The 15,746-nt window shown below is 53.5% G+C and overlaps 4 protein-coding genes across 4 annotated transcripts; 2 read left to right on the forward strand and 2 right to left on the reverse strand.

Annotated features, from left to right (window-relative positions):
* Positions 1–1,939: 1,939 nt before the first annotated feature.
* Positions 1,940–3,969, forward strand: LMH87_009336 (uncharacterized protein; the record flags this gene model as incomplete). Its single annotated transcript, XM_056196312.1, has 7 exons — positions 1,940–2,114; positions 2,209–2,373; positions 2,443–2,472; positions 2,748–3,596; positions 3,650–3,718; positions 3,802–3,805; positions 3,888–3,969. The coding sequence occupies 7 exons, from the start codon at positions 1,940–1,942 to the stop codon at positions 3,967–3,969; spliced, it is 1,374 nt and encodes a 457-aa protein (XP_056053474.1).
* Positions 3,970–4,188: 219 nt separating this feature from the next.
* Positions 4,189–5,342, forward strand: LMH87_009337 (uncharacterized protein; the record flags this gene model as incomplete). Its single annotated transcript, XM_056196313.1, has 3 exons — positions 4,189–4,256; positions 4,302–4,504; positions 4,573–5,342. 3 exons carry the CDS (start codon positions 4,189–4,191, stop codon positions 5,340–5,342), a joined length of 1,041 nt encoding a protein of 346 aa, XP_056053475.1.
* A 1,466-nt stretch (positions 5,343–6,808) lies between these two features.
* Positions 6,809–7,396, reverse strand: LMH87_009338 (uncharacterized protein; the record flags this gene model as incomplete). Its single annotated transcript, XM_056196314.1, has 2 exons — positions 6,809–7,113; positions 7,180–7,396. 2 exons carry the CDS (start codon positions 7,394–7,396, stop codon positions 6,809–6,811), a joined length of 522 nt encoding a protein of 173 aa, XP_056053476.1.
* Positions 7,397–12,048: 4,652 nt separating this feature from the next.
* LMH87_009339 (uncharacterized protein) lies at positions 12,049–14,689 on the reverse strand (the record flags this gene model as incomplete). Its single annotated transcript, XM_056196315.1, has 4 exons — positions 12,049–13,601; positions 13,660–13,961; positions 14,023–14,310; positions 14,463–14,689. The coding sequence occupies 4 exons, from the start codon at positions 14,687–14,689 to the stop codon at positions 12,049–12,051; spliced, it is 2,370 nt and encodes a 789-aa protein (XP_056053477.1).
* Between the last annotated feature and the right edge of the window lie 1,057 nt (positions 14,690–15,746).

Genomic DNA, 15,746 nt, shown 5'->3' on the forward strand with positions numbered 1-15,746 from the left:
CAGATTTGCCTGAAGCTATGATGCAAAATAATTTCATCCATACCTATTCTAAGTGCAGCGCAAAAGGGAGACAAGCTCAAAGACCCAGCCAGGCGCAAAGAGTGAAGCAATCACAAAGAGGCAGGCCAAGAGGAAGACTGAGCATCAACACAACGAGTCGAGGCAAGGCAAGGAATAAAGCAGGAGCAAAGAGTGAAACCGGGAGAGAAACTGAGACACACACAAAAAATGAAACAAGCACAAAGGGCCAGGCCGGCAGGAGGACTGGGCACAGCACAAAGAGTAAAGCACAAACAGTGACGCACGCACCAAGATCGAAGCACTCGCAAAGAGCAAGGCCAGCAAAAAGACTGATGCAAGTAAAAATTGTCTGCCAGTTTTATTTGCGCGTTGTCGCTTTCCTCCTCAGTCCACTTGCCGCAGCGCGGTCCGTCAACCCGTACTGCAGCGCCATCACGATTGTGCCTACCAGACACTAGCAGCTCCGTCTAGAAAGGAAGCCAGAGCGCACTGTGTCGTCATTTTCGCCAGACATTTCAAATTTCATGCCCGCATCGATGTGTGTAATTTGCCTGAGGCGGCTGATGCTGACTCGTCGAGTCCTGGATCCGAGAGCAACGCTGGAGGACCAATAATCTACCCGCGATCTGTCGCTCAGGAAATGAAGGACCCTCACTTTGATCACATCCGTAGCAGGGTCATGCTGGCAGTTGCAGGCATAGACTCTGTCGTTTTGAACGTTGCGCTTGATACAAAGGGATAAATGGCGCTTACAAGAACGCTCTCCGTCGTGTTTGTTCTCCAACAGATGAAAAATTCCTAGCTTAACTCTTCATTATAAATTTAGCTTTATAAATGTCGTTCTTTGTGACTTGTCCTATGGTAAATCCTTTTTCTACATTGTCGGAGCGTTTGGCCTTTGAGTTCTAGTTGGGAGCCGAGCAGGAGTAAAGACGTAGTTGACATTTGTGTAAAAGCTGTCTGTGACTTCAATGCCGAATTATGTTTGATGAAGCGTCATTTCCAGCAAACATAAAGAAAAGAGATAGTGACAAGGAGACTCTGCATCGCGGTTCCTGAGGTTTGACGAGCGTTTGTCATGGCCCTTCCAGTCCAAGAGACTATGCCTTGGATACAAATTGAAAAAAAGGCGCAGCTAGTCATCTCATAAAAGAAAGAGTTAATGTGGAAGAAAGATTTGGGCTGAATTGATGCGGTGCTAGAGTGTCTGGACCTTTCGGTCCTCAGCCACAAGTGACAAGGCTGCGCGTAAACGATCAGACCCTTGGCAATTTTGGCCTTTACCTTGAGCTCTCGTTACGCTTCAAACTCGAATACTGTCATCACGCTATACAGCTGTCCGCTCTCGCTCCAGTTGCCGCGACTTTGTAAATGGGCTCAAGCTGTGAGAAGGTGGCGTACTCAGGGTATCCTGCCAAACGCGGCCGCAGCGTCAAAACGTTACTTGGTTTACCAAAGAGCCCTGGCTAAAATATGACTCCGCACAAGTATATAAATCTGACGCCTCGTTACTATTGCTTTGGAAGATCCGATATCCTAGTTTATGTGCTCTTTTTTGCAGTGTTCATTGTGGTGTGAGTGAACACAAACACGCCTTTGAGAGGCCATAGGGGCAAAAGTCTTATCCAATCGCTGTGAAGAAAACAAGGTGCCAAGGGGTTCTTCTTACAAAGACGCGTGGTCGTTGATTAGTTGTCTCGATCTGTTGCGGCCGCGTTCCATTTCACCGCAAGGCTGTCTACATGGTGCAGCGACGCCATGAACAAATGGGCGAAAATAGTGTCTGGGTTACTTGTGCGCCTTAGACTCGCTATTTGGTAGCGGGCGGGTCAGCAGCCTTGACCGGCAGAGCAGCCGAGCTGTACAACCTACAACACTGGGCAAGATCAGGCCGCTTTCTCGAGAGACTGATCTCAAAATGAGCACGCGGGACAATCAGGACGATAGCTTTGAGCTGTACGACCTCAGAGTTGAGGTTGTCTGCCCGCCAGGAGAGCGCATCCTCTGCGGGGCAAAGGCCGGCGACTTCTTTACCTTGGAGGGCGAGCTCCTGTCTCTTCCTCCAGGCCAGTCAATAAGCATCTACAGTCTCGGTAAGCGCATTATAATTCCCGGATTTTTGTTCCTCTTTTCTTTTGGTCGCTACCATCAACTATAACTTGTGCAGAAGTACTAACGACCGCGCAGCATCGGTGCTTCCCCTTCTGCCCGCAAAGCAACGCGTCACGCATAAGAATGATTGGATGACGTCGGACGCACTCGTCGCGTGCCCCGACCCATCGTGCCCAAGTAAACTCCGAATTACAAGAACTGGTATCCGCAGGTTTAGCCACGCAGAGACGACTTCAGTCGGCCTGGAAGGCAACTGAGAGGGTGCACTGGGCCAAGTGTCGCTGCGCTGACGCTGTGTCTCACCAGCAGCGAAGTGTCTCGGAACGTGCAAAAGACGGTGTAATGCGTATATGTGTCTCAATTTTTAGCGATCAGGATGAGATAACAATTGACAAACTTCTCCCATCAAATTCCCCGGTTGCCCTCGTGCCTGGCTTCAACCTCGGCAAGAGCCCCACACCGTCTTAAGGAGCTTCGACATGCGCGTCCAATCTTGACTTCTCAGGACCAACCTACCAATTGAAACTTGGCCGCAGTCATGAAAGCCCATCTCTCGCTGCCGTCATCGAGGCAGTCGATCTCCAAGAGCCATGGCCTTATTTACTTCGTCCCAGGGAACCCAGGCGTCGTGGAATTCTACACCGATTTTCTCCGATCTCTACGCGCGATGCTCGACAAGACGGAGAACGACACAGCCTATGACATTCACGGCCGCAATCTCCTCGGCTTTCGTGACGACGACCATGAGTCTTTTAGCAGTCAAAACCAGCCCTTTGAGCTAGATGGACAGGTAGACGGCATTTGGGCGGATATTGCCTCACAGCGCCGCGGCGACAACAATGACCAGCCATACGACTCCATCATCCTTATCGGGCACTCTATCGGTGCCTACATTGTCGTCGAGACGTTCCACCGTCAATCCATTGACCCCAAAGCCGACCTCAACCTTAAGCATGGCTTCCTGCTCTTTCCCACCATTAGCTACATTGCCCGTTCGCCGAGCGGCCTCAAGATCACGGCCCTGCAGCAAAGCTCGTACCTCCCGGGTGTAGAGGAGAACTTGCATCGCATTGCCAAGGCTCTTGTTTATTTTGTACCCCAGTCCACGCTGCAGTGGCTATGGGGCAATTACCTCGGTTTCAGCGCCGCAGCAGCGACAGCCCTCGCCGAGTGGCTCAAGAGCCGGGATGGCTTGTGGCAAGCCATCCACCTGGGTCGCTCGGAACTCAAATCCGTCGTCAAAGACAAATGGGATGACACCTTGTGGGATGCCACTCCCACGGCCGGCAGTGGTGATGTTGCACCGAAATTCTTCTTCTTCTACGGTAAGCACGATCACTGGGTGGACAATGACCTGCGCGACGCTTTCATTGCGCGGCACGAAGCGCGTGGCGATTCTCCCGGACGCCCATCGCTCGAGGTTGATACCGGGGATATTGCGCATGCATTTTGTACAAGAGAAGGTAGGTGCAGAGTGCTTGCAGCGTCCCTAGGTGAAATGAGCTAATTGAAGCAGACACGAGCCTACAAGTCGCGGAAAAAGTCCATAGCTGGGTTCAAACGATTGATGCGGCTCATCAAACTCGTAAATGAGGTTTCAGATGATTTTTCTCTACTTTTTTGCCTTTCCTTCCACGCTTTACATTCTGGCGGGCCGACATGCACAAGCCGTGTGAGCGCTCAAAGCTTGCTAAATCTGGCCAATTAGGCAAAAGATTTCGCTACTGGCATGCATTTCAGGCTGACGAGTTAAGAATACGTGGCTCCAAAGAGGAAGCATCGGTCTCTTCGCACAGGCATCTCGAAGATGCATTGTGGCACAGATTCCCAGGGTGAAAAGCTTTGGTGGCGTTGGTGGCAGAAGCCAGCAATTAAACCATGATGCTTCAACCGGAAAGTATGCAATCAACCCTTTCCACGGGCAAACTAGCAGATGTTATATAAGAGATGAAACGACTTCTTGCTCTTCTTTCCATTTTTGGCAACCTCAACAAACTCACTGCACTGAATCTCCTCATCAACACCGTACTATCACCGCACCACCTTCTCTTCAACATGTGCGACCTAGTCTTTTCTACACCCGCGGACCACTCCGACTTTGCCATAAAGTGGCCCTGGAGACCGTATGCTAGTATCTCCCAGCCTCATGAGAGCTTTTCTACCCACAGATACAAAGAAAAGTCGGCGCTAGTCAAGAAAATCGCCAACGTGTACGAGAAGCCTTTGCCAAACGACGACGCTCAGCGGCAATTTACTGGCTGGCAGAATGCCATCTTTTACTCTTTTGACCCCATCGCTCTGCGCGCTATTGCTCCCTTTCCACATGTCGTCAAATCCATTGGCGACAAGGCCAAAACTTTTGGCGCTCTTGGTAAGCTGAGCATGCCTCTAAGAGTCCATTTATGGACCATTCATGCAGAGTATGCTAACCACAGGCAGTAATTCATGGATCAATTGATCTCGGCTCAGCAAGCGATTCGAGTTCCCAACTTTCGATTGGTTTGTCGCTGTGCATTCGCAAGTCTCTCGGTAAGCGAGACCATAAAGCCTGCATCGTGACCGGGGTCAAGGGACTTGTTGGCTACACACGGATCATTTCCCCCCAGCTCTTCTCTGCGGACCTACCAAAACTCGAGTCCGTTCTGCAAATCGCAGACTGCTACTTCAACAAGAGTTTTCGAAATTATCTCCACAAGTGTGTCGCTGACCTCCGCATGGAGGGAGACAAGAACTGGAACGCGCTCTCTCTGAGCCCCGATCTCCGCGACCTTTTTGAGAAGGGCATGGTCGGCTTCGAGCCCGTGTGTGTGGCGGCCCACCGATCACTTCCTGTCAAGAGATACTTGGCGACATTTTCGTTTCATGTTCTGGAGCGAAGCCAAATCAATTGCTACAAGAGGGCCGCGCCTGGCGACGGTTGCCTTGACCAGATGCTACCCTCTGCAGACAAGGCCGGGAATGCGACATCTGCGTGCGACGCCGATCATGAGCGGCTCAACGCCTGTCGGCTGAACGACGGCAAAATGATTCAGATTCGGTTTCAAAACAAATTGAATGCCCAGAAGATGCTCTGCCTGCTGGCCCTGCGCTGGGCCGCTGGTTCGATGTGGTATCTGGCGGGAGCTGCAGGGGCCAGGCCTGATGGCTATGGTTTTGAAAGCGAAAGCGATACGGACCTCGATGACATGGCTTGGATTGTCATAGAGTAATGGTACTCATATCGTTGCGAGCGAAGATTGCTAAATGCAACGCAAAGGACTTATTTGGCAATGGAAAACAACGCTTTTTGCTGGCGCGGAAGCGGGTGGCGTCTTTGGATACTCAGAATGCCTTTTTTGTAAATGACACGAAATACAGAAAGTCACTGCAAATAAATGGAGTCTTTCTTTCTTCTTAACGTTTTGCTTTCTCTCAGTTGAGATAATGATGCGAATTTCCGCCGTAATTCTGTTTGGAATGTCCCGGGTAGCTTACCAGCGCCATCATGGATCGCACTTTTCAAATTGAGGCGATAGAATTGAATGGTTTTGGAAAACAGGTGATTCACGAGATCAAAAGATTTTGACTAAGAGATTCCGAAAGAAGTTTACGCAGGGAAGTAAAGTAATCTTGGCCGCAAAAAGACCCGGCCTGCTTCCAAGTCACGTGATCAACTTTGCAGCTTTACCTGGGCATGCCATCTTTGTTCGACAACGCGACGATCCCGCCTACTGCGCAATTTCACATTGAACCCATTGCCTCGCCAGACTATGTGGACTATAGCCTTGCTACTTTGTGCGTTTTGTGACAATTTTCCCCAGATACCGCGCAATCAAAAAGAATGGGTGATCTGCATCTGCTCCGTTTACCTTGGATTCTACTGCCAAACACAATTTGGCAACCAATTGGGCAAGACGTCGCATGAGAATATTATCTCAATTAGGAAGCCGAAACCAAAAAAAATCAGAGAGTTTCCAAGGCAAGTCGCGAAGCGCGTGGCGTTTTTGGAATAAAGTTCTGCTCTTCCAGAAGCAGGGGCTAGGACGCCACGCGAGGCTAAATCCCCTGCAGTGGCGCTCCGGGATTGGCACTCCGAACGTCCATTCATCGATCGGTGTGTGGGTGAGTGTGCTAGGCATGCACGCATGGTAGTTTGTGCCTGCTGTTCTCAGTTGATCTGTGACGAGTGGGCTCGCTAGGTTACGCAGCGAGTCTTATTCAGGCAGCCGCCAAAGACAATTCTGACTCGGGTGATTTCGAATGCTCTTAGAGTTGCAGCTAGTAGACTTGTCGGTTTTCATCGTCGCCAGTCTTGACCGCCGACTTGATGCAAATTCTGCTGAACAAAGTGTCTATGAAAGTACACCCATGAAATACTAAAGCATTGATCCAGCCAAGGATACCAGTCCGAATAGGATCACAAAGCGAAAAGGAACGGTGGGATTTGTACACATCTTCTCATTCTGGCCATTACTATTACCCAGACTAAAACTGGTTCTTTAAGTTCTGTAATTACACTCATCCTCTTGCGAGAATGTCTTGTCCCAATCCAAAACAACTCATTTTGACTATTGCCAACATCTTTAGACCAGAGTACCCGTGCTGCTATCCCCGGGGGTATCCATCAGGAAGAGAAAGAAGCAGGGACTCTCCAAGCCCGTGCTCTGGAGCACGCTTCTGGAATAAAAGGGCTTGCTTACAGAGCAAGGACAGCAAGGGCGATGACGGCAACACCGGCAGAGAGACCAGGGGCACCAGCAGCGACAGGGACGCCAGTGGGGTTGGTCATGTTGCCGCCACCGGGGGTCATGGAGACCATGGAGGTGGTGTCGCAAGGGACGGTGGACCACGAGGTGCTCATGGGGGTAGCAACAGTGGTGGCCGGGGTAGGGACGGTGCTGACGGAGCCAGACATGCTAGCGGTGGTGGCGGGCATGGAGCCGGAGGCGGGAGCAGAGCCCGCAGCGGCGCAGAGAGCCTTAGCGGCAGGGAGAACCTTCTCTGCGTCGGGCTGTTAGTGGGAGCGATTTCACGATGCCGCAGCTCGGTGTCGGATCGAGCACTTACGGAGAGCAACCTCCTGACCGCAGGCCTTGAGGACGCAAGGAGTGGCGGCGATGGTGAGGTCGTCCAGCTTGGGACAGATGCAGCTGTAGTCGGTGGTCGAGCAGCTGGTGCCGGACTTGACGGCATCGTCGAGGCAGGGGGTGGCGCACGAGGGGATGTCGCTGCGGGACTGGGCGGCAGCCAGGGCGAAGAGGGCGGCGACGACGGCGTACTTCATTTTGATGGATGTGGGAGAGTTGGGACTGCGTAATTGGACAGAGAGAAGGCGAGTGTAAGCGAGTTGGGATGAAGAGCGAAAGAAAGGGCGGGAATCAAGGGAGGGTGGGATGGGGAGGGAGGAGCTTTATGTAGATGGGGAGACCTGGAGCGGTCATGAATAACAGACTTGATGAACCATCGAGCACCCCGCCGTCCGCCCCCGGGGGGTACGGAGCGGTAACCCACGGTCAATTTGCTGTAGACGTCGACTCCAGCATTATTAGACCGAGATTGATGGAGTAAGCTCGGAGTGGGAGTGGACATTGTCCGGGGTGTGTGGTTCTGGGCTTCTTGGTCGGTTCCACGAAGGTCTCTACGAGTCGAGGCGACATCCGGCCAGTACGGACCGCGACGGCCCAGCGCAGCTCATCAGCGTCTGGCCCAAGCTCCAGAAGAGAATCAAAGCAGGCAAAGAGCTTGTGATGTGGGGATTATCAGTGGCCGGCGGGACCTTGCAGTAGTTAGTCGACACCAACCAGAGGTTGAGAGGAAGACTTGATCTAGTCTTGTGAGCTAGAATGTCTAGCCCCGGTCGACAACCCAGAGCTGGTTTGGCACTCTGGGCTATTGGTCCCCACCGCGGTTGCCCGCCCGAGTGTGTATTGGACAAGGCGAGGATTTTTTTAACAATCCTTGCCGACAGCTGGGATTAAGCTCTTGTGCTGCCTTTCCTCTGGTAGTTTCCTGTGAAATTTATCTCATTCTTATGAGATGGTGTGAATGATTGGAGGAGCACGCGGTGGGAAGTGTTCGATTAATCGGCCAGCATTGCTCTGTATAAGTGATGGAGACTTACATTGGTGGTACCAAGTGTGCACAACTGACATCAGTGACTCGTCGATATTTCCTTCGTCGCTGCTATTTTTACCTCTTTCGCTAGCTCCGACTAGAAAGCTCAGCTTCTGAGACTTGCGCTGGCAAGTGTCTCGTCGAGGGAAACAAAAGATCTGAACAATGGCGAGTGACGCGCTGGTATTCCATACCCTCTATCGGGGTCTCAAAACTTCGAAAAACCATCAACATCATAAACGTGTACCGCATCAGAGCTGTCAGACTGCTCAGCCGCCCCCGGAGAAGATCCCCGTTGTCCCGCCGTCTGCTCGAGGGAGGGTCAGAGACGCCGACATGGGCGCGCGACCATTTGGAGCTCTCATCACGACCCCCTGAAATAATGCCCAATTCATTACGCAAATGGCCCGTGGAGTTGAGCAGAGCTGCAGCCATGTGGAACGTTCCGCAGCGGCAGATGCAGGCACGCAGCCACCAACTTGATTCTTCATACGCTGTTCCAGTTGGGCTGCTGTGTGGCGCGGCGCCTAATATCCATGCCTTATAATGTCAGGTGTGGCGTGTGACTATAATGTCAGAGCTGACTTGAGCTTGTGGCTTCAACCGCGGACCATCGCTCGAGTAAAAGTCGGCCGAATATAATCTTGCTGTAGCTCTGCTCATCGAAATATTTTCAGCGCCAGATCGAGACCATGGCTACTTCGCCCGTCTCGCTGGACACAGAGCCAGTCAATAGCGTCTAACGTACCTTGCTGTCTCAAGAGTATTCACACTACCACTAGTTACATGCCAAGGTGACCCCGGTAGCGACATGCCGGGTACCGACTCCAAACTCCGAGCCCATGCTCATGAACTGCTTGCCCCTGGCTCGATTCTCTAGAAGATTCATGAACGAGCAACTGCCTGATTCTCCATTGGCACAAGTGGCGGCCTTGTTTCCTTCGACCTTATCCACTGGCTTCGGAAATGAAAGGCTTCAAGCTGGAGGAAGACGCGGACCAAGGATCTGCTAGCGCGGCCAATTTTGCTTTACCATCGCTATTCAAGTAATGGTACCAGTAAGCCAAGCTCCAACGCAGCAAAGCGAAAATTTCTCACGCCGAGACCAAGAATAATAAAGTGCCCTTTTGCCGTCGACTGGGTACAAATTTGGCTCGAGCGTTATGGAAAAGAGTCCTCGCCTGGTGCTACAGTGTCAGGTCAACATCAGTGCGTAGCATACTTGCGGGTTTGCGAGGATAGTCAAACAAACGACATCGATCGTGTCGCAGTGTAGACAAACAGTAAGACACCGATCTGCATTTGCCCATTTAGCGAAATGGAAGATACAAGACTATTAAAGCGGTCCTGCCGCGGCGAACATGCATTCTCGACGTCGACCCGTACGGTCGGCAATGGGCCATCGCCGGCAGGGGTTTGCTTGAGCCTCAACGCCACAAGGTAGCAACAGAGCAAGCGGCGCTCCGATGGATGTAGATGCTCCGCCGAGCCTCGATTGTAGAGGAAGAGAAAAAAGCTTGCTCCGAGTTACACGTGCTAAGAAATGGGGTTTCAGGCCTCTCGCAGCCAAATCCCATTTGCAGACATCGCAGCCCTAGCACGATGTTCATCAGCGAATCTAGTCATCTAGCAAATTTACAGTTATTGTTAGTTAGAGATCGGTTCTTCGGAGGACGGCGGGCGGTCGCTGATCAGGGCTCGCTAGTGCTTCCAGGCATTCCATAGGTAGTATTGAGACTCGTGCCTGACCGGTGTCTCATCTAGTTACGCTTCTAAGCTTTCACCGAAAAAGACAAGTGAAAAGCTTATTCATGCGTTTTCTAGAATGCTTGAGTCTCGTATTCAAATTCTGGCCAGTTCGCGTCAACTATTTCTATTAGCCTTCACGTCGAGTCTTGGCTATGACGCCGACATCCGGAGTCTATTACAGTTTGCCCCCAGCTTCACCCTCTCCGCTTTCCTGCCAAATAAAATCACCATGATGCCCGAGAATCGCTCGGGTACAGGAGGGGGTCTCTGGGGAGCAAAGGGGCGCATTCATCAGACAGAAAGCGGGCTTGTCAGTAGATACCCAGTCTGTGCCCACTGTACCTAATGTAATATTGCTGGTCATCACCCCGCTGCCTGAGTCGCGAGCAAACACAATCCATTCTCCGCCTGTGGATGGAAAAGTTGCCAATATTACCCCCTATATTCGGACAGCCTCGCAATAACTATGTACACAAGTCCGAGCAGCCTTTCTCTTCCGACTTTGAGTGAATAAAGGTCTTTTCTGACCGTGCGAGCTGTTTTGCCCCGACGTCGACCACGGTGGATAGTCTGCTCTGGTCTTTTGAACTGCCATGGAAGCTAGGCACGATTCTGCCGACCCAAACGCGCATCACTGCCCAGATGCACATCAACCTCCGCAATGGGTACTGCCCGCTTTCGGTGACCTGACTGTCGACTTCTACTAAGAATCAGGGTACGGACCCGGTTCCCAGGGGCCTAGCCAGCATATCTGGCAGGGGAAGCGCGCGAGAGAAAGATGCGGGAACAAATGTGCAGAAAGAAGGCGAGTCGAGTTCTCTTTGTTTTCTTCAGGCACGCTGCTCGGCCTCGACAAAGTCTCTGCAGGGGCCGTGACGTGACGCTGCCGTTGGCCTGCATGTCTCCGTCCTTGCCCATCTTTAGAAATGCATCGAGCAGTTTCGACGTCGGTGCGATGCCTGCATTGTAGGGTCCGCGTTGATAGTGTCATCATGCCCAGCTGCGACTGCCGCCTCCGCCCTCTTGGTGAGGCTCTCTGCTCAGATTGAGGGTGAATCTCATGCAGGTACACGCGATATGTAGTCTCACCATACTGTATCTGCTAAACCACGCCGCAAAGACTCCAGGCTACCCTTCCGCCAAAGTGAACCAGTAGTCCGAAGCACAAGCTCAGACTACCGCTCTCCCACTACTTGGATATTCTGAGCTGGCCGTCTCCTCGAGTGGCCGCGGGTCACGCGAAATAAGCAGGCACAAATACATTCAGCTAGCTACTAATCCGACGACAGCTCTGGTATAGCGTCCTGCAGTATTAAGCAAGTCTCCGTCGTCGCCACCGACCGGGGCTCTCTTACAGACTGCGTTCTCGAACGGGGTAACCAGGCCGAGATCCGGTTGAGCCATGGCAAAAGAAATTAATGGCTGTCATTCAGTTGACCCGCAGAATTATTAATAGATATTAGTCTCTCACCAGCTTCACTCCTCTGCAAAGTGTCAGTTGCCACGGGCTGTAGCGGCACGCCTAATAAAGCCATGGCTCGGACGGTCGGCGCGGCAAGCCGGTCTGGCCACCAACAAACTGACAAATTCGCTATCACCAACGGAAATTGCCTTTGAGCTATAAAAAAGAGCTCTTATTAACAAGGGCACGTTAATAATGAGCCCAGCTCAAAGCTTTTCCTGCACCCACGCCCTATCCCCGAGCGGACCCGTTCCGGTCCCTGGTCAAACTGTATGACACGCCACCCTCGCGGAGCCGCCAGAGGATGGGGCCGAAGAAGGATCGGAGACCTCTCGGCGGTATGAATGATGGCACTATGGCAGTAGTGTGCGGAAAGAGACCGTGAATGGCACAGCTCGCTGTCAATTCGGAGCAAGTTGCTGTTTGACATCTGTGCGAATTGCATCAACCTGGGCGGAAAGCTGCTTGACAGCAGCACGACAGACATCTTCGACACGAACCCAGCCACGGCACTTTCATATTACGTACACTCAACCGAACAAGAAGCATAGATATCATGTCAATTTTTTTTTAAACTGGTATAACTATTTTGGCGTAAAATCATCATTACTTTACAGACGGGGCTTGCTGGCAGGCTGGAGGTCGAAGCGGTCGAGGTTCATGACCTTGTCCCAAGCGGCAACAAAGTCCTTGACAAACTTCTGAGCATTGTCGGGCTGGGCGTAAACCTCGCCCAGAGCGCGGAGCTCAGCGTGCGAGCCAAAGATGAGGTCAACACGGGTGGCAGTCCATTTCTGCTCGCCAGACTTGCGGTCGCTGCCCTTGTAGACACCAGACTCGGGCTGAATGGGCTCCCAGACAGTGTTCATGTCGAGGAGGTTGGTGAAGAAATCGCTGCTCAGGGTACCAGGGCGCGAGGTGAGAACGCCGTTGGAGGAGCCGTCGTAGTTGACGTTGATGCTGCGGAGACCACCAACGAGGACAGCGAGCTCAGGAGGAGTAAGAGTGAGCAGCTGAGCGCGGTCAACGATCCAGTGCTCCAGACGGTCAATGGCAGCGCGGCCGGTGTAGTTGCGGAAGCCATCGGCGATGGGCTCAAGGTAGTTGTTGGACTCGATGTCGGTCTGCTCCTGGGTGGCATCCATGCGGCCGGCAGTGAAGGGGACGGTAACATCGATACCGGCACCCTTGGCAGCCTGCTCAACACCGGCGGCACCGGCAAGGACGATAAGATCGGCAATGGAGACGCGCTTGCCGCCGCTCTGGGAGTCGTTAAACTTCTTCTGGATACCCTCGAGCTGGCTGAGGACCTCGGAGAGCTGAGAGGGGTTGTTGACCTCCCAGTCCTTCATGGGAGCGAGGCGGATGCGAGAACCGTTGGCACCACCACGCTTGTCGCTGCCACGGAAAGTAGAGGCAGAGGCCCAGGCAGTGGAGACGAGCTTGGAGGTGCTGAGGCCAGTGTCGAGGATAGCCTTCTTGAGAGAAGCGGCATCGTTGTTATCGATGACGGGGTGGTTGAGCGCAGGGATGGGGTCCTGCCAGAGGAGGTCCTCAGAGGGAACCTCGGGGCCAAGGTAGAGAGCCTTGGGGCCGAGATCGCGGTGCAGCAGCTTGAACCAGGCACGGGCAAAGGCATCAGCGAACTGGTCGGGGTTCTCAAGGAAGCGGCGAGAGATCTTCTCGTAGGCAGGATCCACGCGGAGTGACAGGTCAGTCGTCAACATTCTGGGGAGATGCTTCTTGTTGGAGTCAAAGGCATCGGGAATGAAGGGCTCAGCGTTCTTGGCAACCCACTGGGGGGCGCCAGCAGGGCTCTTGGTGAGCTCCCACTCGTACTTGAAGAGGTACTCGAAGAACTGGTTGCTCCACTTGGTAGGGGTCTTGGTCCAAATGACCTCGAGACCAGAGGTGATGGCGTCGGGGCCCTTGCCGGAGTTGTGGCCGTTCTTCCATCCGAAGCCCTGGGCCTCAATGCCAGCGCCAGCAGGCTCGGCACCAACGTTGCTGTCAGGGGCAGCACCGTGGGTCTTGCCAAAGGTGTGACCACCAGCGATGAGAGCAACAGTCTCCTCGTCATTCATGGCCATGCGACCGAAGGTGGTGCGGATGTCGTGGGCGGCAGTGACGGGGTCTTCAACACCAGGGTTGACGTAGATGAGACCTGTGTAATGTTAGTGCGATTCATGCTGTGAGCGCCTGAACTGCTGTAAAAGACTTACCCATGATCTGGGCACCAAGAGGCTTCTCGAGGCTCTCGGGGTCACGCTTGCCGGAGGAGTCCTTGCCGTAACGGTGGCTGTCAGTCATCCACTCGGGCTCAGAACCCCAGTAGACGGCCTCGTCAGACTCCCAGGTATCAGCGCGACCACCGGCGAAACCAAAGGTCTTGAAACCCATGGACTCGAGAGCGACGTTGCCGGTCAGGACGAGCAGATCAGCCCAGCTGATCTTGTTGCCGTACTTCTGCTTAATGGGCCAGAGAAGACGACGGGCCTTGTCCAGGTTACCGTTGTCGGGCCAGCTACAAGTCGCGTCAGTAATGCGCCGAGGAAAATGCAGTGTGTTGGGGCTCGATTGCGTACCTGTTGAGGGGAGCAAAACGCTGCTGGCCCTCACCGCCACCACCGCGGCCATCAAAGACACGGTAGGTACCGGCGGCGTGCCAACTCATACGGATGAAGAGACCGCCATAGTGACCGAAGTCAGCAGGCCACCAGTCCTGGGAGTCGGTCATGAGGTCATGGAGATCCTTCTTGAGGGCATTGTAGTCGAGAGTCTTGAAGGCCGCGGCATAGTCAAAGTCGGGGCCGTAGGGGTTGCTAGAAGGGTTGTGCTGGCGGAGGATGTTGAGCTTGACAGCGTTGGGCCACCTGGAGAGGCCGCGGTTAGCAATTGTTTGTGGCAAAGTGAAGCAATTGGGGCGGCAGGGCGTGACGAAAGGAAGAATCGCTGATGCTCAAGCTGACGCCCAAGCAGACGACGTGGTGCAAACGGCGGTGATGACGGACAGAGGGCAACTCACCAGTCGGGGTTCTTTCTGCCAGTGTCGGCAGTGTGCACGACGGGGCACTTGCCAGTGCTTTGCTGGGCCATTTTCTTGCGAGGGCTTTGATCGTCAATGGAAATATCTCTCTTATGGGAGACGGCAATCTTGAAGTCGGAGGACATGGAAGAGAAAAGAAGAGGGGAAAGTCGGGATGGGATGGGTGGCTTTTTGGGAAGAAATACTAGTCGAGGACGAGGAGGCATGGCGAGGCGAGGGAGGGGGGGAGGACGAGGAAGCTTGCAGGAAGCTTGGCCAGCGTGTGGCGGATGGGCGGGGCATTAAGGTAGGAGGACGGCACTCGGAGCACGACGCCGGCTTTGGACTGTTGACTGGCTTGCAGGCCTTTCCGGTGTGTTTTAGGTGTGTCTGCAGGCAAAAGGCCAGTAAAAGGACAAAGTTTCAGGGCTGTTAGTGGCTGTTACCGTACCTACCCCGCGCCAAACCGTGCTGCTCCCTACCTATGTGTGCCTGTGCCACCTCGGAAGAACCATGACGAATGCTCCGCCTCTGATTTGCTGGCGGGGTCTCTGGGTGCAAATAGCTGCCACCTTGTTGGCTGGCTGTAGCTGGTGGCCCGCTGGCTGTGCCCACACCTTGCCCAACGTGAATGTCCTTGGCCCTCCTCTCTACAGCAACGAGTCAAGCAAAGCTACCGATTTGATATCACCACTTTTCACGCCGTCTCCTAGTCTGTCCCGCGGGCACCGTGAATTCCTTCCATCTTGCCACCATCTTTTCATATTTCAAATTATCAATCACGGCCCCCCTCTCGGTCGACGGCCGGTGTTCCGCCTCCGTTGTCGGACACTGTTGCACAAGGTACATTGCCACCTCGTGCCGACTCATCGACAAACGGCATCCGCATCCCAACTTACCAGTACATATGCATACTGGTAGCGTCCCCCTCCCGTTCCTGTGGCTGGAGGGCCTTGAAGAATGAGGACCCCGAGACCCTGAACAGTCCCTGGAAATGGCCGCCACACGCTTTTTCCCACGCCTATTCCTCTTGTACTGCCCCGACGCCTGTCATCGCCATACATTTCTCGGGTTTAGGTCGGAGGCGGCCGTTTTGCCTCTCGTCACCGGTGTATACCGCTCCGTGGAGCCGATTCATTTTCCACCTGTGGGTAAGGCTTGCTCTGCAACCCGGCTGGCCACGCAATAGACGTGAATGGCTGATCGACCCACTCGTGTCACGGCGCCTTGCTATTCGATTCTATGGCTAGGTCAGCTCTGATTCCTGCGATGGACAGACATGGA

The sequence above is a fragment of the Akanthomyces muscarius genome, chromosome 5, assembly GCF_028009165.1.
Source record: "Akanthomyces muscarius strain Ve6 chromosome 5, whole genome shotgun sequence".
In the NCBI taxonomy this organism is placed as follows: Eukaryota; Fungi; Ascomycota; class Sordariomycetes; order Hypocreales; family Cordycipitaceae; genus Akanthomyces; species Akanthomyces muscarius.